This window comes from Myotis nattereri, assembly GCF_964212035.1.
Source record: "Myotis nattereri genome assembly, chromosome: 4".
In the NCBI taxonomy this organism is placed as follows: domain Eukaryota; kingdom Metazoa; phylum Chordata; class Mammalia; order Chiroptera; family Vespertilionidae; genus Myotis; species Myotis nattereri.
Window position 1 is genome coordinate 103,055,013 of NC_138079.1, and position 25,915 is coordinate 103,080,927.

Here is a 25,915-nt window from a genome sequence, read left to right on the forward strand (position 1 = left end):
CCTGGAGTGACCAGCAGACAATGCGACAATGCAACACCCACATTTATTTCAACTGTACAGGTAGAAACACAGAAAAGCACTCAGGTGCCAACAAGCACTTTACACATGTTTGGGGTCTTGATGATTTACATACAGAGTCCTGAGCCCATCCAGTGTGAAGGGGCTGCACCTACCCAGCACCCTGGCCTAGCACGAGGTTCTCCACTAACGCAGCTTCTCAGGAGAGCCCCTGCCAGGCCAGGTGCCCAGTGTGACCTGGACAGCACACCTGACCCCAAGGTCCCCAGTGCAGCTCAGCAGTCTGTGACCTCCCACACCAAGATCTCGTTGTGGGCCGCCGTGAAGAGCAGGCTGGCAGATGGGGCAAACCTACAGAGCTGTACCCCGTCGTCGTGGCCAGCAAAGTCTTGCGCAGCCCCTGACACACAGTCCACCAGCCTCAGGACACGCTCTGTGGGCAAATAGTATGGGGTGGGCCCTGTGCCCATGCCTGCAACTCCAGGGCCCAGGGGTTCCCCACGCACCCTGGCTGTCTCCAGCTGGATGCTGAAACACCACAGAGAATCTGCGCTAAATGGCCTGTCTCCCACACCCACGGCCAAGAAAGAGCCCGTCACCGCTGAGCCCCTCTATTTAGTGCTGGACTCGGTACCCCACTTCAGAGATAAGGGTACAGATTTGAGGGGCATGTCTCAGTGTGGGGGTACAGGTGAGTCCCCTAAGCCGCACTAAGATAGGCTGAGTCCACACCCACCAGTACTCACCAGCAAAGCCAATGGCCATGAAGTGGGCCCTGGGGGACAGACTCAGGGACACAGCAAAGAAAGGCAGTGGGATCTTCTTCACCACCTGTGGGCATCGAGCACAGGGCAGTTAGCAGCGGTTCCCACGGCCCAGGACCCTCCCCTCCCAGGGTCACGGGGGGCGGGGGGGGCGGGGGCGCGCGCACGTGCCTGCTTCAGGCAGAGGCTGTAAAAGACCACCTCTGGATGGGGGCCGAGGCCTGCACACACCAGCAGCGTCCCATCCCAGGGACAGAAGGCAGCGAGGGAGGGCGGCGAGCAGTCTGAAGCCTGAGGAAAGGCACACGTGCTGTGGCAGGATGGGCGGGCACCGACCCCACCCGAGGTGCCCCCAGGACCCTCACCTCCGTGAGGATCGGTGCCGGGAAGCTCAGCCAGTCCACCAGCTCACAGCAGTCCCGCAGCCAGTCGGAGGCCCAGACGCTGACCCGCTGGTCCCCGCTGGCGGCCAACCACAAGTCTGTGCCCTCCACCCCGAAGGCTCCATTCTGGGCGGGTAAGGGCAGGTGAGTACCTCCTGCCCCACTCTGCCCAAGCCCCTTCTCTGCCAGCACCCCCCAGCTGAGGCCTGCTGGCCACTTCACCTCCTTGCTCGTGCTCCGGATGGTAGAGATGGGAGCGCCCCGCTGGTCGCTCAGTGTACGGAAGGTCAGACCTGTGCGTGGCTGGCTCACAGCCACAAGCCCGTCCTTGTCGCCAGAGATGATGGTCTGACCTGGGCCAGGCAGGAGCCACTCTGTTACCTTGTGAGCTCCCGGCCCAAAGGTGTGACCTGGGCCAGGCAGGGGCCATGGGACCACCCTGGGGGCCCCCAGCCCCTCACCGTCAGCAGAGAAGGCGATGGCCGTCAGTGCAGCCAGGTGTGGATGCATCTTGAGCTCCATGGAGATTCGAGAGACGTTGAAGACACGCAACGTGCCATCACTATAACCTGCCGCCATGTGCTGCTGTTCTGGGCGCCCACAGGATGGGGGGCTCCAAGCCAAGCAGAGGCAACTCTGGGGACCCCAGTGGGGAAACATCAGCACTCCCCTGGGGAGCGAGATGGGGCCCAACCCCAAGGCCGAGGACAGACACTGAGGCTGAAGGGAGGGTGCATCTCCCAGAGCCCTTCAGTGGAGAGGCCGGGTCCCACCCCAAGCGCACGCGCGCGCGCGCGCACACACACACACACACACACACACACACAACCCCTGGTGCCCCCGAATACCTGGTTCAGCACCTGGAACTGGATTACCAGCTCCATGCTGGACAAGGACCACACCCGCACACTCCCATCATCTCCACACGTGGCACAGTGGGACTCGCTGGGGCTGAAGACCACCTCGTTCACCTGCAGGTAGCCAGCCAGCCCTGAGGCCCCGTGGCCCTCGGGCACAGGACACAGTGAGGCCAGGTCATTCCTATGAGAGCATGTGTCTCCTTCCCAAGCCCGCCTGGCCATGGTCACCTCCACATGGAGTAAAGAAACTGTCCTGACCTCCCTCCTGGGTGCCCCACACAAGACCTAGGTGGAATTCAAATTGTAAGGAGCCCACCTGCCATTGAACCCGACTGGGACACCAGAGAAGTGTTCTGGAAGAACCTAAAACGTGGTGAAGGGCGCTCGCCAGTTTGGCTCAGTGGACAGAGCGTCAGCCCACAGCCTGAAGGGTCCTGGCTTCAATTCAGGTCAAGGGCCCGTACCTCGGTTGCAGGCTCAATCCCGGGCCAGGGTCAGGGCTCATGCAGGAGGCAAACAATTGATGTCTCTCTCATATTGATGTTTCTCTCTCTCCATCTCTCCCCCTCCCTTCCAATCTCTCTAAAAACCAATGGGAGTGAGGATTAACAAAAATAAACCAACAAAAAATAAATAAAACGTGGTGATGGGACAGCACATCCCCGGAGGACTGCAGACTAAAGGTAAAGGAAGCATGAGACACTGTCCAGGCCAGTGCAGGGGCCTCACCACCGGTGCTGGTGGCGTGGCTTTTCCGGAGATTGTCGCGTGCGCACCGAGGGCGAGTCAGGATTTTGGGTGTGGCAAAAAGGGGATACAGACGCCATACACCAATGAGGTAAAATAAAATGGCCTCATCCTGCATTTAAATTTCAAATGTCTGTATGAACTCATCATACATTTTATCTTTAAGAATAATAATTTAGCTCTGTCTGGCTGAGAAATGACGGGCCCGCTGGAGGGAGCTGCAGGGGGAGAGCCAGGGCACTGCCACTCCACGTGACAGGGACCTTCGGCTCCGGTCCAGACTCAGGACCCAAACGCTCTTCCCCGATGGGTGGACACACAGTGTGCCCTGCCTGCACCACGGGACAGTGTTTGGCAATAAGGGGAGAAGCCCTGACACGCTTGCACAGATGAACCTGGAGGCTGTGGTGCTCAGCGAGAGAAGCCGGCCGGAGAGGGCCACGTGGCGTGTACCCGTTTGTGTGGAAAGCTGAGAACAGGTAAATCCACGGTTAGCGGCTGTCAGGGGATGGGGGGCGAGTGCTTGATGGCATGGGTTTCCTGTTGGGGTGATGAAGGTGCTCGGAAATGGGCTGTCGTGATAGTTGTACAAGTCTGTGAACAGACTGAAAACCACGGGGTTTGAATGGCTGAAGCGTATGGCGTGTAAATTATACCTCAGTATAGAACTGTCACCAAAAAATAGAAAAAGCCTATCACCCTTACTCCTCTCAAACTTAATTTCTTCGATGGATGTCATCACTTCCCAACAAATACATACAGATTTAAAAAAGAACTCGGTCGCCAACTCAAAGAACCCGTCACTGGCCGAAGCCAGGGCTCCGTGAGCAGCGACGCTGGGGAGGCCGGCCTCCACGCACACCCACCAGCTCTTACAGACTTGGAAACACATTGGCTGTTGTTGGCAGAACCAACCCCGTGCCTGGAAACCTGGTCCGTAAGGGAGAGAACCAGCGATCCCGCAGCTCCTGTCCCAGCTCTGCCTCAGCAAACCCAACTCCACCAAGGTGACGGGCACGCTGGACAAGGGCAGCACTGAAAGGCAGCCGGCCCCAGCTTCCTGGTGGGACACAGCTCACCCAGGAGGAGCTGTGGGACTGCCCGGCCTGACCAGGTTCTGGCAGCCTCCAGGTTCTCGGACCCCAGGGGACGTGGGAGCAGAACGGCAGGTCGAACCCTGGTCTGTGGATGCCCAGGGATGGACGACCTGGTTTCTTTGCCAAGTAAATTACAAGGGGAAAAGCAACAGAGGGAAGAGGAAGGAGAAGAGGCCGGGCCTGTGTGCTGGCGCGAGTGGACACGGCGTGGACTGTGTCAACACAAGACGATGTGCAGTTCTAAGTGTGGGGCATCCTTATCCTGAAAACCTGAACTATTTACGCGTGAACTAATCCCACAGCTGGGCTTGACTCGGAACGACAGCTGGGGGTTGGGGGTGACAACACAGGCCGGGGAGTGACTGTGGGGCTCACAGCGCTGCCTGCGTCCAGGGGGGAAACCAACTCAGACATCTGACGGACAGCCGGGGGCCCGGCAGCCTCACCTTGCTCCTGTGGCCGCTGATGAGGCGGGTACTGGTGCCCTCGACCCAGCTGACATACCAGAGCGTGCCCGCTGTGGTGCCCACCACACCCATGTCCATGCTGTCGTGGAAGACAGCGCTCACGACGGCCCCGTCCAGGGTCAGCTCGCGCTCCATGAACACAGAGCTGGACCTGGGGGGAAGCAGAGGGTCCCGAGTGGTGGCCAGGGGAGCCCAGGAAACCTGGTGCTTCTGGGGTGCACCCATGTTCGTGAGCTCTGGCCTCCCCCAAGCGGGTCCCCACAGAGGGCAGGCCCAGCTGGCAAGAGTGCTGGCTCACAGCCCTGGTCAAGGACGCCGGCTAACGCGGAGGCTCACCTGGCTCCGGAGCCCTTGCGCCTCAGCTCCGCCACGGCTCCCACGGCCCACAGGCGCAGTCGCCTGGTGTTGCTGCCACTGACCAGCCGCGATCCCGAGCACAGCAGCACTCCTAGGAGGCAGATGTGGCATCAGCTGCTTCCCCAGATGCCCAGGACTCGACAGGGTCCTACTGCCCCAGCACTGGGGCTCCCAGGCAGAGGCCAAGCCCCTAGCGTGGGGGGCGCGCAGGGGCTCCTCAGGCACCCACCGATCTCACCGTCGTCAGCCTCCCAGGCCAGGAAGCAGCGGCTGGCACTTGTGTCCCAGACACAGACCTGGCCGGCATTGGAGCCGCAGTACAGCAGCGGCTCGGCCCCGTAGCACAGGGACGTCAGCTCGCCCGCCCCCACCGTCTCGGGGATGGGCTCTCGGTGCACCTGGAGGGACACGGGGACAGTGCGGGTCAGTAATGCCCCAGGCCCGGCTGTACCCATCCTCCAAAACTGCCTCTGAACCCGGGCACCTGGAGGCTGATGTCGGCCCCGCGCTGCTGCAGGAGCCACAAGGTGAGGGCGCCCTGGCCCACGCAGGCGAGCTCCCCGGCACCCCAGGGGTTGAAGGCCATGTCGTGCACCGGCTCTGGGAGGTGGGTAGACGAAACGAGCTCATAGGTGGCCATGCTCCACAGGGCCAGGGTTCGGTCACCATAGTCCCCTAGGGAGATGCATGGTGGTCACACCAGCTGCCCTGGAGTCCCAGGACAGGCAGGGGAGTCCAGACGCCACTGCCCTCCGCACACCCCCTCCCCCCAGCCGACCTAGTGTGACAAGGAGCCGATCATCCAGCGAGAAGGCTAGGGCTTGCACAGCGGTGCAGTGGTGAGAAAGGAGCTGCTGGCAGGAACCTCCAGGCACATCCCAGATGAGGATCTGGCAGCCAGAGGCGGCACCACTACTCCCGGAGGCAGAGGCCAGGACCTGGCAGGGTGGGTGAGGGGGAGGTGGTGAGTGGGATGAGGGCAGTCCAGGGGGTACTGGCTCTGGGTGGATGGGAGGCCCCTGGGCTGCTCTGGAGGCCCGACAGGAGGCATACCACCACCTGGGCGTGGGAGGAGCACCTGGGCGTCATGGCTGAGAGCCAGCGTGGAGATCTCCTCGGAGTGGCCGAGCCAGTGCTGCTGGGAGCCGGAGTGCAGGTCCTCCACTACCACCAGGCAGCCGCAGGTGTAGGCAAAGAAGCCTGTAGCAGGGAGGGAGCCCCAGAGCTGGTCTGTGTGGCCCTGTCATCCTCCCTGCAGGTTCTGGGCTGGGAGCGGGGCGGGTGGTGTCCGTGGTCCCTACCTGTGTCTGGCCTCCAGATCACGTTGGCCCGCCCATTCCCGTTGTAGCCCACAACAGCCTTCAGGTGCAGCCACTCGGCCCCCGCAGGAGGGGAGGAAACATTCTGTGAGAAAGTGGTCCAGGACGCTTACGTGTGGCACAGCACCCAGCCACCCGCCCCACCCCGCCACCTCAGGCTGTGTCCCATCAGGCTGGGGCCTGGGACGAAGCTATGGGAGGTACATGCCCGGGATGGGACAAATGGCAAGAGCGTGGGCCCACAAGCCCACACATGAGAGGCCAACTGGGGACGGAAGCTGGGGGTGCAGACAGGGAGGCAGGAGTAGGAGATGTGGGCGGTCCCTGGAGTCCGGGGAGGGCAGACAGAGGGATAGCAAGACCCAGGGGCTCTCCAGGACAGGACACGCAAGGAGACAGGACCGTCCGGGGGAGACAGTGGGCTTAGCAGGACACGGTCTGGGTGTCCGCGTGACAGTGACAGCACAAGCGCACGGTAAAACGGTGCCTGTGAAGTGACCACTCTCAAGGCCTGCACCGCCGTCAACTTTGGCAGCAGCCCCAGGGAGACCCGGGGGACCCATGAATTAGGAAGAAGGGACACTCCCAGAAACCACAGGGCTGTGCCACCCTCACCCCCGACCCTCTGGGGGTCCACCTGCGGCAGAGGCTGTGAGGATCCCACCCCGTACCACCGTGGCCATCAGGGGGGCTTTGTAGCGTGCTGTGAAGTGTTTGTAGGCGTCTGGGCGGGTGGCGGGCTGGGTCCTGGCTCTCCTGAGGCTCCAGGCACCTGGCAGAGAGGACGAGCCATTCAGAGACCCTCCCTCACATAGCCACCTGGCCCTGGCTGGACACGAGCACCCAACCCAGGAAACACTCAGGGTCAGAGGATGCATATGAGCCACATCCCAGCACCGGCCTCACAGCAGCCTCAGGCTGACTCACTTGCCCTTTAAGTGCAGGCCTCATCTCATGGGGTGAACCCCCATCTGGGGCCCATGGGTACCTACATCTGACCCCAGCCCCGTCACAAGTATCCCTGCCCTACCTTGCTTACTAGGCTGGCCATGGGGGTGGGGCAGCACGCTGGGGTCCCAAGGGCCCCCTGCGGCCCCGTCTCCAGCCCCACCAGCCTCCTTCTGCACCAGCACGGGTGGGCCTGGGGCCTGGCAGAGCCCCTCAGGGCTGTGGCTCTCCTCAGAGGGTCCTTCATCTGACACAGAGGAAGTGCCTAGGGAAGTTGGGGGGCAGTGAAAGGAGGGCACAGGGCCCCCTACACCCCTCCCTCTCCCCACAGACCTGGAGCAGCACCCAAACACACCGACAAACAGGCCTGCCCAGGTGCCCCAGGGCTGCTGGCCTTACCATCACCGCCATCTAAGGGCCCAGCACAGATGCTCAGCTGGGGGGGGGCTGCCTGGGATGGCACGGGCACCTGCCACCGAGGGAGCCCATTGGTCGCAGACAGCGCATCCTCCTGCTGACTTGCATTTGGACCTGGGGATGGAAGAGGCTGTGCTGTGCTTAGGGACTGAAGAGGACAGAGCGCAGAGGGGGAGGGGTGCCTAGCCCCCCACCCCTCATGCACTGGGACCCTCAGGACCGGAAGCGGCACCATGCCACTCCCAGTGGCTGCAGTGCCAACACGAGATGTCACCACAGACCTTCCACCGCGGTGCGACCACTCGCAGCCTCACAGGTTGGGGGGGGCCCGGGTGAGCCTGGGACGCTGCAGAGGCAACAAGAGAGGGTGTCAGGCGGGGAGGGTGCAGCAGGAGCCCTGGCAGATACAGGTCAAGGGCACTTGCCTTTCTGGGGGCGACCTCTCAGGGGAGGCCAGGATGTCCCAGAGGAAGATGGCATCTCCCACGCTGAGGAGATGCTGCTGGTCAGGGGTGAAGGCCACAGCCTGCACGGGCTCTGAGTGGCCAATGTACACCTGGGGGCAGCACATTTCACATACAGAGACCCCACTGTTCTCCCACAGACAGGGGGTCACCGTCCACCCTCCTCCTCACCCGCCTGCCCACACCCACCGACGTCCTGTGCAGCACCCACCTGGCAGCTGGGGTTGGACTGCGTTAAGTAGTCCCACACCTTGATGGCTCGGTCGGCAGCTGTCAGCAGCAAGCGGGCATCCCCGCTGAGAGCCAGGGCGGAGCAGGACACAGGGTGCACATCACAAAACTGCAAGAGAACATTGTCGTGGGGAGACGATCAGAACACATGAGCCCCCGGAACCCGGGAAACCTCCCTTCTCAATAAATGCACCTCTCAGGAGTGGAAGGCGGCCCAGCACCCCCTCCTCAGGCACGGGGACACCAACATGGGAGCCAAGGGGACACCAAGCCACCGGCCCCGACTCGGGACTCACCTGTCGAACCAGGCGGCCCGATGTGGCGTCTAGCACCACAACCTTGTTGGATGACAAGGACACCAGCAGGTGGCTAGGGGGTGCGGGACTGAAGCAGACAGCCACAGCCGAGTCCAGGCCGCTGCTGGCCGGGTCCAGGGCACTGATGTCCACCCGTAGCAGCTGGGAGAGAGCAGCAACTAGTCATCAGCCATGGCCTCTGGGCAGAGCTGACGCTCCCAGAGCCAGGGCACAGGAGGCAGGCAGCCTGGGCAAGCCCCACACCCTCCCCTGGCTGGCCCGCCCTGGGCACACCATGTCCTGTGCCTGTGAGTGAGGGCAGCAGGGCCCGGGTCCTCTCTGAAGTGAGTGTGGCCTCCCACCTGCTCCCTGGATGCGTCGCACTCCACGCAGGGCCAAGGAGAAGCCCTGGCGGAACCCAGGGGAGCCATGTGGCCGAGAGTTGAAACACCCACGGGGTCTGCCGGCCAGGCTGGTGCAGGCCCGCCCACATTGGGCACACGGAAGGTTCTGGCTGACTCACATCATCCAGGGAGGCTGCGTCCATGATGGTCACCATGTGCTTAAAGGGACCCGTGAAGGCCAGCAAGCGGTTGTCCCCACTGACGGCCAAGGCATTGGGACTTGGGGGGGCATCCCGGCACACCACGTTGGCTGCCGGAATCACAGGGGCCGGCGGTCAGCCGGGTGGGAAGGGGGCGGCCAGAGCAGGCACAAAACCTGCCCACAAGTGCAGAAACCAGCCCAGGGGCCTGAGCATCAGGGCGCCAAAACACCCAGGGCCCAGGTCTGCCAGAATATAGCTGGGGTTCCCCTGGGCCACGTGACCCCCAAGGGACCATCTGACTGGCCATGGGAGGGGCAGGTACCCCTGGGTGGGCCGACCCTGTGCCAGCCTGGCGCTCGGGCTGCTCACTTCCTTCTGGGTGGGACAGAGACAGACCCTCGCAGCCTTCTGTCTGGAGGACTGGGTGTGGCCTAAAACCACACCTGCCCTGGGCGTCTAGGTGGTGAGGCCACAGAAGGCAGCTTACTGCTGGCAGTGGACACCAGGCAATCCCACCCCCACAGGAACCCGATGAGGGGCAGGCTGGGAGGCTGCGGTGGGGCCGTGCAGGTGTGGGGGGAAGGTTGAGGGTGGTGTCTAACCTGCAACACGCAGGACGCGGCAGCAAGTGGCAGCGCAGTGGTACTGGGCCAGGGTGCCCTGAGAGCAGGCGCTGAACAAGAGGCTGCCATTGGGGCTGGCGACCAGGCCGGTGACGGCTCCTTGGTGACACCTGCCCACACAGGGATGCCCGCTGCCTTGGCCCCGCGTTGGACCATCCCTGACCAAGTCCCCCAGGGGCAGCAGAGCAGGAGGCTCCTGGAGACAGCCCTCCCCTGCTCTGCCCAGCCACCCACACACCCCAGGGGACCCCATGAGTATCCACCATAGGTATCTGTGGAGCCAGGGGCCCGCTGGGCACCCACCTGTGTTCCACCAGGACCCTGGTGGCCTCCAGGCTGAAGGAGCGGACGGCCCCACTGCTGAAGCCGCAGAAGAAGATGGGCTGCGTGGGATAGAAGGCGACTGCACACGGCGCGTCCTCGGGCGACGTGAAGTCGTAGAGCTGGAGGGTGGGGCCGTGTGAGGGCAGGCAGGGTGGTCGCTACCAGCCGGCCAGGAGAACCTGAGAGCTGGTCTCTCTTCAGGTGGCCTGAACCGGAGGGTCCCCAACATGCCCACAGGACAAAGTGCACCAAGGGTCCTCCCCAGCCCCCCACCTGCCTGGGCCCTGCCCCCCAGGCCTCAGCATGGCCTGTGGCTCTCCAGTCTTTCCCCCCTGGCCGTGCTCTACCTGCTGCAGGGTTGCCAGATCCCACACTCGGACAGTGTGGTCCTGGGACACGGTGGCCAGCTGTCCTCGGCTGCACTCGGTGGCGAGGGCCAGCACCGGGGCAGTGTGGGAGCGCACCAGCACATTATACTCCCGGGAGGGGACGTCCAGGAAGCCCAGATGGCCCGAGGAGGTGGTGGACAGCACACGCAAGCCATCGGGGCTGAGTCGGACTGAGCTGATGGGGCCCTCGTGCTCTGCGGGTAAGGTGGTGGGTGACCTCCCAGGCAGGGTGGGCCGGCACCAGGGCAGGCTGGCCACATCCAGGATGCACCTCCCTCCCAGCCCCCCAAGACACACACTCGTTTCCTTGCTGCCTAGAGCCCCGTCTTCCTGTGGACAGGGTCAGGCGGCTCCCCCGTGGCCACCCACTCCTGGCTCAGCAATGGTGGGTCCCAGGGTCAGGATGAAGCTTCTCAGAGCCCTGACTGCCATCTAGCCCAGGGCTGGACCCTGATGGCGAGCTACTGTCTTGTCCTACCTGCCTCCAGGAGCACAGAGGAAAAGTCCAGAGGCCAGAGGCGCAGGTAGCCGTCCTCCGAGCCCACCGCACACTCAGCCTGGGAGACACTGAGGCTGCTGATGGCGATGCCGGGGCCTGGGAGGCAGGCAGCGTCAGTAGAAGCATCAGGGCTGCTCCGCCCCCACAGCAGGGACTACCTACCCAAGCTGCAGGCCTGCTTCTGTGGGAGGGGGCTACCGGGAGTCTGCGTGGGCAGGAGATAGCGAGTGCGCCGCACAGCCATGCGCTGGTGGTCGATCTCCAGGATGTGACCACTACGGCTGCAAACGTAGCTGCCCGGAGAGGCACCAGGTGAGGGCCGAAGGGCCAGACGGAACGGGGCGGGCTGGTTAGAGGACAAGGGCAGTACTCACAGCGTGCGGCCGTCCTGGGCCTTCCCAAAGGCCAGGTCCGTGAACTCGACTGCGTGGTGCTCCCCCAGGTCCACAGGGCAGGAGCACAGGCCCCCACCGCGAAGCCGCCACAGCCGCACATTGCCCCGCCCGCATGACGCCATCCTGCGAAAGGGTATGAGGGTGAGTTATCCAATCCCCACGGGGAGATGAGGCTGCTGTGGACGAGGGCCCTGAGTGAGGAAGGGGAGGCAGGCTCTGTGGCTCACCCCCACCCAGGCCCATGGGCTGCCAGACCCCCATCCCAGCACTGCAGGTGGACAGGAGGCCCAGTTACCTGGTTTCATTACAAAAGGCGATCTCAAAAGCCTGGATGTCGACGTCGGTGTTTGCCTTTGCGAGAATGACGGCCTCACCGCCTCGCCCCACCTGGTCAGTGCCCCAGGCCACCACCATCTGCAACAAGTCCCTGCTGAGCTCCTGTTGCACCAGCCTGCCCTGCTCGGCCCCCACTGGGCTCTTCCTCCTATGGGAGCGGCCTGAGCACTCAGCTGGTGAGAGTGTGGGCGGGGGGCAGCCCCACTACCCCGGCGGGACCTCCACTTGCCCCACCTGGCTTCGGACATAAAACCCAGCTGCCCTATGACTCCAGAACATGCCACCAAAGAAAGTGAGGTGAGTTATTTAAATGTTGACTCTAGCCCGGCCGGCGTGGCTCAGTGGTTGAGCATCAAACTATGAACCTGGAGGTCACAGTTCGATTCCCAGTCAAGTGCACATGCCTGGGTTGCAGGCTCCATCCCCAGTGTGGGGCATGCAGGAGGCAGCTGATCAGTGATTCTCTCTCATCATTGATGTTTCTCTCTCTCTCTTCCTCTCTGAAATCAATAAAAAATATGTATTAGCCCTAACTGGTTTGGCTCAGTGGATAGAGCGTCGGCCTGCGAACTGAAGGGTACCAGGTTCGATTCCGGTCAAGGGCATGTGCCTTGATTGCGGGCACATTCCCAGTAGGGAGTGTGCAGGAGGCAGCTGATTTGATGTTTCTCTCTCATTGATATTTCTTTTCTTTTTTTAAAATATATTTTATTGATTTTTTACAGAGAGGAAGGGAGAGGGATAGAGAGTTAGAAACATCGATGAGAAAGAAACATCGATCAGCTGCCTCCTGCTGGGTATGTGCCCGCAACCAAGGTACATGCCCTTGACCGGAATCAAACCCGGGACCCTTGATTCCGCAGGCTGACACTCTATCCACTGAGCAAAACCGGTTAGGGTTCATTGATATTTCTAATATTCTATCCCTCTCCCTTCCTCTGTAAAAAATCAATAAAATATATTTAAAATATATATATATAAAATAAATAAAAGTTGGCTCCACCCAAAAGGGGTGTAAAACACAAGATACTCTGCAGTGTGTGGGAGGCAGGGGGCCTCCTGGCGGGGCCAGGGGAAGGCCAGCAGGGGAAGGCGCTTCCTGAGCGATTTGGACATTGCCCCGCTTCCTCCGCCCGCCCTGTTACCATCTTCCCATGGCGGTCCTTGCCAATGCAGCAGAGTAGGGCCCCACTGTCGGAGAAGCTGTGGACGTGGAAGAGACGGTCAGTGTCACCAGGGCTGCCCCCACCCACCTCAGAGTCCCCTCACCCACCTGAGGGAGCAGACAGTGTGGACAGGGCTCCGGAACAGGGACAGGCAGCTCCTGGTCTGGAAGTCCCAGAGACGCAGCATGCTGTGGGGGTGTGCCTGGGCTGAGGCCAGCAGAGAGTTGCTCCCATCCAGTGCCAGGGCAGAGACCTGGGGAGGTGGCAGGTTGAGGGAAGTGGTGCAGCCTTTGGGTGCAGGCCACCCCTGGGCCAGGCAGTACCCACCTTGTCTGTGTGGCCGAGGAAGAAGCGCTGCTCCCGGGTGTCAATGCACAGGACCACAATGACCGCGTGGCAGGGGTACACGACAGCAGCCCCGTCCTTGGTCCACAGGGCCTGTGCACGGGGGTCGGAGGCTGAGTCGCAGGCTGGCGGGCCTCGCCTCCCCACCTGGCATACCTTTCCCCACGTAATGTGTACAGGAGTCAACGGGATGCACACACCAAAGAAATAGGAGACTTACAGACACATGAATACACGTGCAGGCGTGCACGCGCGCGCACACACACACACACACACACACACACACACAGTTTTCTCTGAGCCCTGGCTGCAATGCAGGAAACTTTGGAGTTCAGGCCATGAAAAACCAGAAAGCCAATAAAAACTTGGAGCTTGTGTCCAGGAGGGGCTGGCAAGCCAGGGCCTCCTCCCCACTGTCCCCGACCACACCCCACAGGGACCCACAAGTCATGCCCACACCAGCCCCACGCGGCTGCATCAAAGCTTTAGAGGGTAAGAGCTCACTGGTCTCTGGAAGCTCAAACACTTAGAGCAACACTGACCAGCCAGCACCCGTGCGAACAAAGGGGACCCGTGAGTGACGGTCACTGAGGAAGCACGGAGGCACCATGCGGACGTGAGCAAGAAGGGAACGCACACAGCAACCTCGGGGCACATAAGGCCTTTCCTCTGACACTTGTCCAACCCAACGAGAGCATGGGACCCCTCACCCATTTAGTGCTGTGGCCCCCAAGGCCAATGACTCTCTTGAGCCTCAGGACCGGATCTGGCAGGAAGCTCTGAAACAGGCAAACTCACTGTGAGACCCCAGAAAGCAAGACCCGGTCCAGCCAGGGCTGCCCACCTGGGCTGGTTCCTGCCTCCCAACAAGCTGCTTAGGACTGGGGGCTGCTTTTGACTGCTCTGCGGCAGGAGTCAGGATTCCGGCTACAATGCCAGACCCTCTGCTGCTGCCCCTGAGGCTCCTGGGGCTGGGAGTTGGGAGCCGGGCACCAGACCCGCCTTACTCTTTGTTGAAAGGGATTTTTGCCCAAAGCTGCTTCCTGCCTACTCTGCTTTCTGCCAGGGGGCTGATGAGAAGGGGCCTAACTGCCCCAAGCATGGCTTGTGGTGAGCCAAGGCCCAAGATCCCCCTACCCACACCTCACCAAGGCCCCTCCCAGCTCTATGGCTTAGACTCCCCTGCCTTCCTCAAGACATGCACTCACCTCATGCTTGGTCGCATCCTCTGGGGCCGGGGGCACCACAGCCAACTTACAAGCAGACACCGGAGGGCCACTGCCAGCAGCACGCTTGTCAGTGGCCTTCGCGCTGGCCGAGGGCTCTCGTCTATCGACCCCGGAGCCACCCACGATGGAGACTGCTGAGCATTCAGAGGACAGGCCATCCTCTGGAAGGAGCCCCAAGGAGGCCTGCCAGGACTGTGGAGGGGACAGTGTCCGTCAGACCCTGGGGCTACCTTCCTTAGCCCCATCTCTAAGGGCACGGGCACTCACAGCTGTGGGGCCAAGCGTCTGAACCACAGGGGACACGCTGTCCTGCCTGGACTTGCTGAAGGGCCCCGGGCGAGGGAGAAGCTGTGGCACATGTCTCGGGAAGCCTGCAATGAAGCAAAGGGCAGAACCCACTGAGCAGAGTGAAGAGGCCTGAGAAGGAAGTGGCAGAAGGCACCGGGCAGGGCAACAGAGAGAGAAGCCACCTCATCAGCCGCAGCCCGCCACTGCCCCCAGGCTCCGGCACCCCTCCCAGCTGGAGAGCTCAAGGCCCCCAGGCACCCTCCATGCAGCCTCCCAAAATGAATCTGGGACCGCGGGATGACCTCCAGGCTAGCCCGGGCCCTTGCAGGCACCACACCGGGGTTCACCACCCAGACACCATGCCAGGACCCCACCTCCCACCGAGCTCTGCACGCCCACAGGCCCACCTGCCTCAGGAGGGGAGCAGTTCCTCTGGACCAGCTTGGAGGGCGCTGCTGGGCTGTCGCTTGGAAACCTCAGGGGGGCAGAGGGAGAATCAGCACAGTGTCCACCCTGCCCTCCCCTGCGTCCGCCCTGGGACAGGCAGAACTGCTCACCGGATGTGAATGTAGTGGTCGTGCCAGTTCTCCCCCTTTGGCACTGGAAACGCCATTTCTCGAGGCATGGGGGTGACGGGCAGCTTTGCCCGCCGCGCCTCGGCGACAGTGACAGCTACAAAGAGCAGAGTTGCTCCAGCTCTAAGGAAGCCCGGCCAGCAACCTCTCCCAGGCCAGGCGAGCCTCCGCACACCAGGTGCTTGCAGAGTATCGCCTGAACATCTGCCCAGCCACCGCCTCCTCCTATCAGTGTCTTGGGAGCTAGGGCAGCAAGGGCACCTTCATCATGTGCCAAGGCCTCTCCTGGGCAGAGAATCTGGGGGGAGGGATGGGCCTGGAGCAGCCCACGGGTAGGCTAAGTGCAGGGCGTGGGGCACAGCCCTCACCTGGGTCGAAGCACAGATCACTGGTGTAGAGGCTTCGGACCAGCAGGCTGGCACACAGCCGGACACTCTTGAGATGGCTGTAGCGCCGGTTCAGGTAGACAAGGAGGATGTCGTGCAGGTCCAGCTGCAGGCAGGTCCAGCGGGCACCAGGGGGAGCCACACCTGCCAGGTCTGCAGGAGGCAAACCAAGATCAGCAGTGCCCATCTTCTCACCAGCCAGCCCACAATGCCTTCTGTCCTTGGCCTGACCCCATCCCCATGGCCAAAACCATGTGCCCCCCACTCAGGCTGCCCCACTCCAGGCCACAAAGGAGCCCGACTGGGCCTGCCCCAGTCCGCCCTCAGGCTGTCTCTCCCGGACTCTCCCTGTCCCATTCACGTCCCATCTCTGTGTCACCTTTCCTGGATGTCCCTTCACAAATAAAGGGGAACTGAAGCCACGTGGCTGTAGACTTGAATTCCCTGAAGAGGTTGGAAAGGGATACACGGATGACCTGGCTGTCCTGCAGGGACAAAGGTGGCCGTCAGGAGACAAGAGGTGGCCCCGGGGGTGCAGAGCCCCCACCGCAGACCCTGCTCCCAAGCTCAGCACCTCAGTGGACAAGTCCAGGTGGATGACGAAGTGCTTGGTGGACAGGGGTCGGAAAAGCAAGTACAGGTATCGCCCTGTCAGCCCCAGGGACTGCCCGCTGGTTTTGGGGAGCTGGATGTAATTGCTGGCGGAGACAGTGCCTCTAATACGATACACAGTGCACTTTAGGGTCTTGTCCTGGAGAAAGAGATGGGAGTGTGCCCCACAGCGCCAGGGAGCACCAGGAGGGGCGCTGCCCTGCCTGCATGTGTCCAGGCAGAGAGGAGGACCCCACCCGGCCTGCTGCCAGCCTTCTGGCTCCCTTACCATCACTGCGGCCACGTCACCCTCCTTGGTGGACTGCTTCCACTCGTCCACCTTGAACTGTCTGAAGACGTTGAGGAATGGGTGCTGCCACACTGGGGGGACAGGGAGGTGTGTGGGGACCTGCCCCAGGTGCCGGACCCAGGGAGGGGCCGGGGTCTGGGTCTGCACGCTCCCCAGTAGTGACAGCAATCAAAGCGCGAGTACTGGGTTCGGGCCCAAGATCGGCACCAACCCGCCCAAGGGCCTGCGATTGGCGCTGACGAAGCCAGGCCGCAGGCTCAGTGCGCACCGGCCACCGGACCCTGCCCGCCCCCCACTCAGGATCCCGGGCCGCTCGCCCCGACACCCGAGTTTGCGGGCCGCGAGCCTACCTCGCGCCATGGCGCAGCCGCTTGCACTCAGCTTGCACTTCCCGCCTCGGCCGCCGCGCGCCCCACGCAGGGCACGCAGCGCGCGCCTAGCAACGGCCGCCTGGCAACGGCGTCACTTCCGCCTTCTGGACCACGTGATCCCGGGCCGCAATCCCCACCTTAGCGGCGCTGGGTTCGCGGTAAGGTCTTTGGGAGCCCCCCCAAGACTCTGCCCAGACTGCTCCGGCCACCTTTTCGCTGTCGCAACCTGGGGTAGGAGCCTTTGTCCCCAGATCCCTGCGGGCACTCCCAAGCCAGGACCCAAGAGGGGGCTCTAGCACCACCAGCTATGGGATCCAGGTAGTTTCCTGACTCGTTCTGGGGTCCATCTCCATTTCCAGAATGACACGCACCCCCAGGAGCGGCCCACACCCACTGACAGCCCAGCCCTCTGGAGGGAGCGTGCACACCTGGGTACTCCCACTTCATCCTGTCGGCCGGGAGGTCACCTGCCCAACAAGCTAACAGTGTCCCACAAGCCCCGAGGGCTGAGCAACCCCAGCTCCCATAGTCGTCTGCCAGGGTTCCCCCAAAACCTGCGGGACACCTTCCTCCACTGTCCCACGCCAAGTCTGGGAGAGAGGACCAGGGATCCTGAGCCCTGGCCCCAATCCGGGGTCTCTGGGACCCCATCCCAGATCCAGGTACAGAGCATTGATGGGCCTCCCAGCTGGGCTCAGGCACCTGCCAACACCAACAGGGAGAGGAAGCAGGAGTGGGTGTCGGGGGTGGGCGGCAGGGTGAGGTCCACAGACTCCCAAGGAAGATGAGCTGGCCCAGCACCTCTGTCAGGACCCAGAAGAGCAGCTACACAGAGCTCAGAGGACCCCTTCTACCCCCCCCCACCCCCACCACCAAATAAAGGCCACGCTGAAAAGGCAGTTTCTTGACTTTATTAACCTGGAGCTCTGCCATACCAGCCCCAGGGGCTGGTCCCCAGGCACAGTGAGCAGGATTGAGGTCAGACAGGTTCAGCCCCTGGCAGCCTGGCACAGCTGGGCCAAGGGGTCAGAAGGTACAAAAGTCCAAATGCTGGCACTTCAGGTGTGGCTGGCGTCCAGCCTGGCCCAGAGGGAAACACGACCTGCTGCAGAGGGTACACGTGGTCTTCTCCTAGCAGAAGGTCTGCCATGTGGCAGGGCCAGGCCCGTGCAGGCGACGTCCCTTCCAAAGCGGCGGCTAGGAGCAGTTAGTGATTCTGGCCAGGAACTGCTGTGCCCACCACTCATCCAGGTCGATGGGCACGAAGTCTGTGGGCAGAGCAGAAGGCTGGGCAGTGATGTCGCCTCCCAACCTGTCAGCATCTCTCCCCCTCAAGCACCACAAGCCCCTCAAACCGACCCCAAATGCGGCAGGCCACTGTGAAGATGTGGATCAGGTTCAAGTCCCCTCGGCTGTGCTTTGGGACTAGAACCTGGCAGGGCCCAGGTCACTATGGCAGGGAGTGGAGGGGTCTCCCTGAGGGTGGGGGAGGGCTCACTTTGCAGTCTGGGGTTGGGGGTCCTCTCGACATACTGCACAGGCCTCGGGCTGCTCTCACCGGCTGGGCCACCACCCAGCTGCTGCTCCACTTGCTGCCAGGCTGTAGGGAGAGGACAGTCAGGCTGAACCAGGTCCCTGGAACCCTGTCTCCCCCCCCAGGGCCTGGTGGCCACTCAGGACCACAGCCCAGAAGTGGAAGTAGGCAGCCCTCTGGACTGTCGCAGGGCAAACAAGTCGAGGGCCCAGGAGGAACCCAGCGCTCTCGCAGCGGCAAGTCGGGTGACAGTGGGGTAGAGGACCGGTGGCCCAGGCCATAACCTCGAGCCTCCAAACTACCTTCGGACACAAAGCGGACATTCTCTTCGTGGGCCAGTGTGTAGGTCTCCTGGGTCGCCTCGGTGGATGGGGATGTGGTAGGGGGCCGCCGGCCGTTCACTCGGTTGAACACAAGCCTTGGCCCTGGACTGTGGGAAGAGGGAGGAGGTGATTGGTGACTGTCCCAAGCCTAGGTGCTGCCTGGTGGAGTTCCAGGCTCAGGCTCGGGCTCGGGCCACACCCACCGCCCCCAGGCCAAGCCAAGCCCAGCCTCAGCCCTTCCCTGAACCACAGCCTTCCTACAGCCAGTGGCCAAGGCCTCTTTCCTGCAGGCCTGAGCCCCCCAGCAGCTCAGCTCACACCTGCAACCCTGGCCCTGAGGCATACCTTTGTCCCGGTTCCCCAGCAGGGCTCCATGTTCAAGGCACACAGGCACCCCCTCCCCAACCACCTGCCTCCCACCTCCCATGGACTGGCCAGGCCTCCAACAGCCCAGGTTTGACTAGAGTTGTGACCAGGTCACTCTGTCCCAACCCCACCCACCAGGTGGTTCTTGGCCATTTCTCTCCACAGAAGCTTCTCCATCTCATCAATGCCCCAGGGTGGGAAGAAGAACCCAAACAAGAGCCCAACGGCCTCTGCTCCAGGCCCCATAGGGAGAAGCCCCAAGGAATGGCACGCAGTGCGGGGTGGGCTGTTCTTCTTGGGGAGGGTGGGACTGCAGCCCCGGGCAACCCCTGCCAGCCCCAGGCAGGGGCAAGGCTCTTGCTCACAGGGGTGGGGATGCTGAATGAGGAGATGGCCCCCGGGTGCTGGAGTCGGCCCAGTGGGCATGCTATGTCCAGGGGGCCGCTGGGCCCATCCTGGCCAGCTGGACCCAGGGCTGTGATGGGCCGTGGAGGGAGCAGGGCCGCACCTAAAGCAGGAAGTGGGAGCCGGGAGTCCTGGGCTGCACGTGCCACTCCGCCAGGCACTCTCCTGCTCGCCATCCTGGGCTCAGGTGCCCCACCGCTGCTCGGACTTCCTCCTCAGCCGAGAGGGGCACTAAAATAAAGAGGAGCGTCTTGAGGGGCACCGGTCCCACCAGCTCTGGGCTACAGGGACTCTGCAGGGACGGGGCTCCTCCCAGTCTGAGCTGCACAAACCAGAGGGTGTGACTTGGACAGCCCCTCACCTGCCCCACACATGCACACACGCACGCACGCACGCACGCATGCACACACACGACTGCAGACTTCAGGAAAGCTTGCAGGCTGGATACTGAACAGGGAATAAATAAAGGGAAGTGCAGCCCTGGCCTTCAAATCACAGGGACCAAGGTGGTGGCTGGCACCAGCCTGGCCACCCCGTCGTCTATGGGCAGTTAGTGTGGTTACATAAAGCCAATACACAGGCCCTCTGGGGGAAAGGGCACGGGCTCCCATGTGCTCCATGGATGAAGGCCACCCCGTGCCTGCTCCCAGGGACACCGCCAACCGGCAAGCCCCAGCCCACAGCACCCAAGTCTCTGCTTAGCACCAACAGGGGCATCTTCTCACCTAATCCCGTCCGAGGCCCCCAGGTAGACCTCCCACCAGTTTTCAGCCCAGAATCTGGGCTCAAAGGAAGTGACCTGTCCAAGGTCACCTGCCGTGATGGGTAGCAGCATCAGGCTTAACTGCACATCTATCTAACCCCAAAGCCTACAGCTCAGTACAGGTCCCAAGCCCCCTCCCCACCTGCCTGACTATCTGCCCCTAGACCTCTGGTGGCCACATGCCCCCATTTTATCTTCTTCCCAGCAGTTGATATAGCCTCTCTCCTGTCTGCCTCTGGCTGGGAGGGAGAGCTTGTCAGAGGTACAGACCCATGTGGCCTGTTCACCACCCAGACCTCTGACCAGCTAGAACCCAAGCCTGTCCATTTGCAGTGGTTCTCAACCTTCTGGCCCTTTAAATACAGTTCCTCCTGTTGTGACCCAACCATAAAATTATTTTCGTTGCTACTTCATAGCTGTAATGTTGCTACTGTTATGAATCGTAATGTAAATATCTGATGGTCTTAGGCGACCCCTGTGAAAGGGTCGTTTGACCGCCAAAGGGGTTGCGACCCACAGGTTGAGAACCGCTGATTTAGTGGGTCAGACACTGTGAAATGTGCAGAGCACCAGGCCTGCAGGATGGATGCAACACCCCCTCTCTCCTGGGCAAGTTGGGGCAAGGAAGGGGAGTAGTGAAAAGGCTCTGCAGAGGAAAAAAGCAAGGAAGGTGGGCGGGAAGTCAGGGGAGAGGCATTTTAGAGAATGGCCCCTGAGAAGGTGCAGTAGAGGTCGGGGTGCCTCCGTGTATAGGACAGCTGGCTGGCTGACCTCCCATTGGGGGCTCTTTAAGGCCACAGGGACTATAGCGGGCAGTTCAGGGGAGCGGGAGTGACCTAGGAGACGAGGGCAACCAGCACAGCCGGCACACGCTCTTCCTGCTCATCACTCTGCACCGTGTGGGCGGCCCAGCTCCCTCAGGTCCAGCTTGTCAGCACCCTTCTGGCCGGGGACTTGGCAGGCCGCCTGTGCCCACTGGCTCAGGGCACGCTGGAGACGGAGGCGAGGCCTCCTGGGCGTTTTAAGGGCTCTGTACTCTTTCCCACACCCTTCCCCAGCAGGCGGCACATGGAGAGGAAGGTGATAGTTTCTCTAGGTAAGAGGGTGGGGAGCACCCTGGGCCATTCCAGCCCCAAGCTACCTGCCTGGGTGACCAGTGGTAGCTACACACCTGTACCTAATTTCTTCCCCTGGGGGGTGGGGGCGCTGTGAAGCACAGGCTTGGTCCCAGGGAGCAGCCCTGAAAGCCGCTCACTCACTTCCCTCCCCAGGACGCACCTGTGCCTGGCCTAGAGCGTTTTCCTCTCTAGGATAGAGCCCCAAAGTGTCAACTCAGCTCAGAAGGGTCCCCAAAGGATGCCTCCACCTGTGGCATCTGAGGCCTGTAACTGAGGGGGAGGTGCAGGCTGAGGAACAACTCCCCCACTGCCCACACACACACACACACACACACATCCCTGACCTCCTGGCCAACTTTAGAGGCTGTTGGTCCTCAACTTGGGAAGTGCCCCTTGCCAGCACCCTCCTCCTCGCCCTCCTCAGCACTGCCTCTGCCCCACGCCGCCCCCCCCCCCCCCAGTCTGCTCTGCTGCCCTCACCCACAGCCTAGGCCAGGAGCCCTCAGCCTGTGTGCGCCTAGACCCGTGGTGGGCAAACGCGAGCCACATGCGGCTCTCCGGCCCCTTGAGTGTGGCTCTTCCACAAAATACAACGTGCAAGCGCGCACGTACAGTGTGATTGAAACTTCGTGGCCCATGCACAGAAGTCGGTGTTTTGTGGAAGAGCCACACTCCAGGGGCCAAAGAGCCGCATGTGGCTCGAGAGCCGCGGTTTGCCAAGCCGCAGTTTGCAGACCACCGGCCTAGACCAAAGCCAAGGCCAGGGCTTGAGCTCTGGGGGAGGGGAATCCGACCTCCAGCTCATGGTGGTGTGAGGCCAAAGTGTCCAGGACTGAGCCTGCTGCGGCTGGCCTCAGGCTCTTGGCACCAGTCAAACTGCCGGTCAGAAAAGGCGAAAGCTGCAGGCTCCAGAGAGCCCTGGGCATCTGTGGGGGCCTCCAGGGCCCAGCCAGGGTGTTTGGGGTGAAGGGCAGAGGAGGGCAGTGGCATGGCAACACCAGAGGGAACCACGTGCCGCTCTCCCCCAGCTAGCTCTGCAAGCAAGGAGTTGGCAGCCAGACAGGATCCTTGAGGGCCAGCGCCCTGAGCCGTCCTGCACCCGCCCTGGGCCACCACGCACCCGCGGGAGTGCAGAGCAGCCGGCCTTAAACCTTGGCCTCTGAAGCCCAAGGTCGCCCGGACGTTTGACTCAGATGCGTGGGGCCCCTCCGACCTTGGAGCTCGTGGGCTATCTTCCCGGGTCCCACGGGGCCCGTCGTGGGGGTGTCCAGCACGTCGGGCCCAGCCCCATCCGACCCAGCTGGGTGCCAGGTGAGGCCGGAGCGCTGCGTGGGAACCAGGGCTGCCCGCGCGGGCGGGGCGAGCGGGTGGGTAGGCGCGCCCCGCCCCTCCGCGCCCGCCCACCTCGAGCACGTGGCCCAGTCTCCGCTAACCTTTCCCCAAGGTCACCCTCCCGGCCCCGAGGCGGCCGGCGGGGGAAGGGAGGACGGGCTCCCGCGGGGCCGCGCGCGCCTCACCTCAACAGGGGCCAGGGTCCGGGTGGCTGCGCCCGCGGGGTCGGCGGCGTGGGCGGCGCGGGCTGCCGGCATTTCAGGAGCTCGCCGAGCCTGCTCTCCACTTGCTGCTGCGTGGGCCCTGCGGGGACAGGGAGGCGCGTCAGCCGCCGCGGCGCCAGGACCTGGGGCGGGCCAGGCGCGCGGACCCCGACCCGACCCGGCCCGGCCCGGCCCGCCGCCCGCCTCTGCGCACCTGTGCGGCGCTGCGCGACCAACTTGCTGGGCCCCTTGGTGATGGTGTACATGGTGCGGAGGGCCGCTCCGCGCCACGCTCGGACGCACGCCCTCGCCTCCCCGGCCCGCGGGCAGGTCCGGTGCCCTCCACCCGAGCTCGCGCGCGGCCGGTGCCGTGGGCACGGCCCCTTTAACGGGCGGCGGGGAGGGGGCGGGCCCGCTACACGCCCCCGGCTCTTAAAGGGCTCGCGCTGCGCGAACCGGCCCAGGGGCGCGAGGCGGAGGCGGTGCTCTGGCTCCTGGGGAAATTAACCCGATCTGGCGGGGCCGAGGCGGGGCCGGCGGGCGACACCAGCGTCCCGCCCCGCGCGGCTGCAGGCCAAGGCGGAGTGCGATGGGGCCCGAGACGCCGGTCCCCCGCGCTGCCCCGAGGCCAGGGGAGCCCAGGGGCACCCAGACCGTGCGCCAGGCTCCCGCCCAAGACGAGAGCTGGGTCAGCAGTGATGTCCCAGAAGCCGCCGCCCCGGCTGTGGCAGGCGCTGGGGTGCTCTGTGTGCACCCTGCATAGGAGAGCGCTCCTGCTCTTGTCTTGGGTGGCCTAGGACAGGGTGAGGGGTCCGACCCTCTCGGCCTGCGTATTGCACTGGGGGCGTCAGAGGTGAGAACAGGGGGTCGGTCCCCAGGGTTTGGGTAGTTGACACACACCCTGGGAATCTTCCTTCCACCCCAGGGGACAGGAGCAGCATTCTGCTGCGCGTCTCGGCCCTCCCGTGCCCGTGTGCATGCCAGCCAGCCCCGGGGCCGGGAGCGAGCATTTCACAGTCCCGGAGACCCGGGGGCAATGGGATGTGGGGGGAGACGGTGAGGGGGCCCGGCTGGCCTATGTTATCTTGAGGCAGGTCAGTACGAAGATGGGGAAATTCCTTGACAAGTGGCATAAGGGAAACAGACGAAATAATTAGACAAGGCCAAAGATTTGAACAGTTTATAATCAGCTAATGAATCACAAGGTGGTGGTATTTTTTTCCCCTAACCAAGGACACTTGGGAGCAAATGGTTTACACAGTTCAGACCGTCTCAGGACAGAACGGCCTGGGTCCCTGTCCCCCTCTTCAAGAATGTTCTTTAAAATTAAAACTTGCCGAAACCGGTTTGGCTCAGTGGATAGAGCGTCGGCCTGCGGGCTGAAAGGTCCCAGGTTCGATTCGGGTCAAGGGCATGTACCTGGGTTGCGGGCACATCCCCAGTGGGAGATGTGCAGGAGGCAGCTGATCGATGTTTCTCTCTCATCGATGTTTCTAACTCTCTATCCCTCTCCCTTTCTCTCTGTAAAAAAATCAATAAAATATATTTAAAAAATAAAAATAAATAAAAATAAAAAAATAAAATTAAAACTAACCAGCCCAGCTGGTGTGGCTCAGTGTTTGCGCGTGACTTATGAACCAAGAGGTCGCTGGTTCGGCTCCCTGTCAGGGCACATGCCCAGGTTGCTGGCTCGATCCCCAGTAGGGGGCGTGCGGGAGGCAGCAGATCAATGATGTTTCTCTCTCATCAATATTTCTGTCTGTCTCCCTTACTCTCTCCCTAAAAATCAATAAAAAACATTTTTAAAATAAATAAATAAAACTAACCAGAAAATTACCCTGGCCTCTGTATACATACATTTTGGTAAATCGACATATTGAAGGACCCAAAGCTAATGAACGTTCCGTTGAGACCCTTCCCTGAGCACTCCCCCAGGATTCCAAGAAAGATAAAAAAAAAAAGACTCAAGACAAAGGATACAAGGCCCCTCTGCTAGAGCAAGCCCGCACTTTGTATCTTTGCAGTTTTCCTCCTAAACTCTAAGGGGCCCCATGAGACTTGCAAGAAGGGGAGCAGTGGGCAGCAGCAGCAGCTCGTCCTGGGCTCACCCCCTGAACCTGTCTCCAAGGGCCCCTTGTTCTCTGACTTTGTCCTGCTGCTTCCTCTACCTTAAGCCTGTGTTTCACTGTCCCCAGCTTTAATAAACATACTCTCAAAATCACCTCATATTGTGGAATCTTTCCTACCTAAAGTCAAGAACTGGGGCCCTAGACACTAGCTGGGGGCCCTAGACACACCACTCCAGGCCCAGACCCCATCTAGTACATTCTGGAGCCCAATAGGGGGAACAAAGTTATTGTTTTTTAATATGTATTTTTTTAAAATCTATTTTTATTTATTTTTTAGAGAGAGAGGAAGGGAGAGGGGTAGAAAGATAGGAACATCGATGATAGACCTGCCAGCGTGGCTCAGTGGTTGAGCATCTACCTATGAACCAGGAGGTCGAGGTTCGATGCCCAGTTGCACGCAGGAGGCAGCCAATCAGTGATTCTCTCCAATCATTGATGTTTCTATCTCTCCCTCTCCCTTCCTCTTTGAAGTCAGATTATATATAAATATAAAGAAATATTGATAAGAGCATCCATCAGTTGCTTCTGCACACCCCCTCCTGGGGATCAAGCCCGAAACCCAGGCATGTACCCTGACTGGGAATCAAACCAGCAAACTCTTGATTAGTGGGTCAATGCTCAACCACTGAGCCATGATGGCCAGGCTCTCATTCATCTTTTTTGTCACTTCTCATCATTGCTGTGGGGGAAACCTAGCTATCAGCTGTGGAGTAAATCCTTCATCCAAACTTGCCTCATCAGCTGTAGCCAGTTTGGCTCAGTGGGTAGAGCGTCGGCCTGCGTACTGAAGGGTCCTGATTCAATTCTGGTCAAGGGTACAAGTGACCCCAAATCTGTGCACTGGGCCTCTAGTATTATATAAATCCTGGTCATTTATTACACCAGTTTTAACAGCATCATTCGCGTCATGCCATGCGGTATCTCCTATCACCGGGTTTCTCTTCCTCCTGTGTAAACCACTCTGTGGGACACTATATTTGCAATTCCTTATCTTGTGGTC

The 25,915-nt window shown here is 61.6% G+C and overlaps 2 protein-coding genes across 2 annotated transcripts; both read right to left on the reverse strand.

Annotated features, from left to right (window-relative positions):
* Positions 1-24: 24 nt before the first annotated feature.
* WDR90 (WD repeat domain 90) lies at positions 25-17,189 on the reverse strand (the record flags this gene model as incomplete). The annotated part of the gene is given in 44 exon segments (XM_081090299.1): positions 25-451; positions 765-849; positions 954-1,073; positions 1,148-1,291; positions 1,388-1,518; positions 1,627-1,801; positions 2,014-2,136; positions 4,316-4,487; positions 4,673-4,784; positions 4,923-5,091; positions 5,178-5,368; positions 5,472-5,631; positions 5,772-5,893; positions 5,995-6,097; positions 6,687-6,784; positions 7,043-7,225; positions 7,360-7,491; positions 7,659-7,723; positions 7,803-7,933; positions 8,053-8,181; positions 8,369-8,530; positions 8,892-9,022; positions 9,518-9,648; positions 9,842-9,981; positions 10,210-10,445; positions 10,730-10,846; positions 10,913-11,043; positions 11,125-11,268; positions 11,441-11,559; positions 12,627-12,684; positions 12,755-12,900; positions 12,975-13,085; positions 13,703-13,771; positions 14,000-14,062; positions 14,201-14,413; positions 14,891-14,984; positions 15,067-15,181; positions 15,453-15,614; positions 15,850-15,955; positions 16,045-16,221; positions 16,351-16,442; positions 16,722-16,749; positions 16,752-16,846; positions 17,171-17,189. Coding segments are annotated over 44 exon segments (5,562 nt in total). The 3' UTR covers positions 25-293.
* Positions 17,190-17,638: 449 nt separating this feature from the next.
* On the reverse strand, positions 17,639-24,727 carry MCRIP2 (MAPK regulated corepressor interacting protein 2). The gene is made up of 6 exons (XM_081090240.1): positions 24,377-24,727; positions 23,001-24,118; positions 22,769-22,886; positions 18,579-18,706; positions 18,241-18,342; positions 17,639-18,010 (listed from the first exon to the last, which is right to left on the reverse strand). Exons 2-6 carry the CDS (start codon positions 23,050-23,052, stop codon positions 17,940-17,942), a joined length of 471 nt encoding a protein of 156 aa, XP_080946366.1. The 5' UTR covers positions 23,053-24,118; positions 24,377-24,727; the 3' UTR covers positions 17,639-17,939.
* Positions 24,728-25,915: the final 1,188 nt, after the last annotated feature.

Coding starts and splice junctions, on each gene's coding strand:
- MCRIP2 (XM_081090240.1), bottom strand. CDS start 23,052: ATGTACACCATCACCAAGGGGCCCAGCAAGTTGGTCGCGCAGCGCCGC. Junction 22,887..23,000: donor GGTCGCGCAGCGCCGCACAG/GTGCGCAGAGGC, acceptor CTGTCCCCGCAG/GGCCCACGCAGCAGCAAGTG. Junction 18,011..18,240: donor CCCCAACCCCAGACTGCAAA/GTGAGCCCTCCC, acceptor CTCTGCCCACAG/ACTTCGTGCCCATCGACCTG.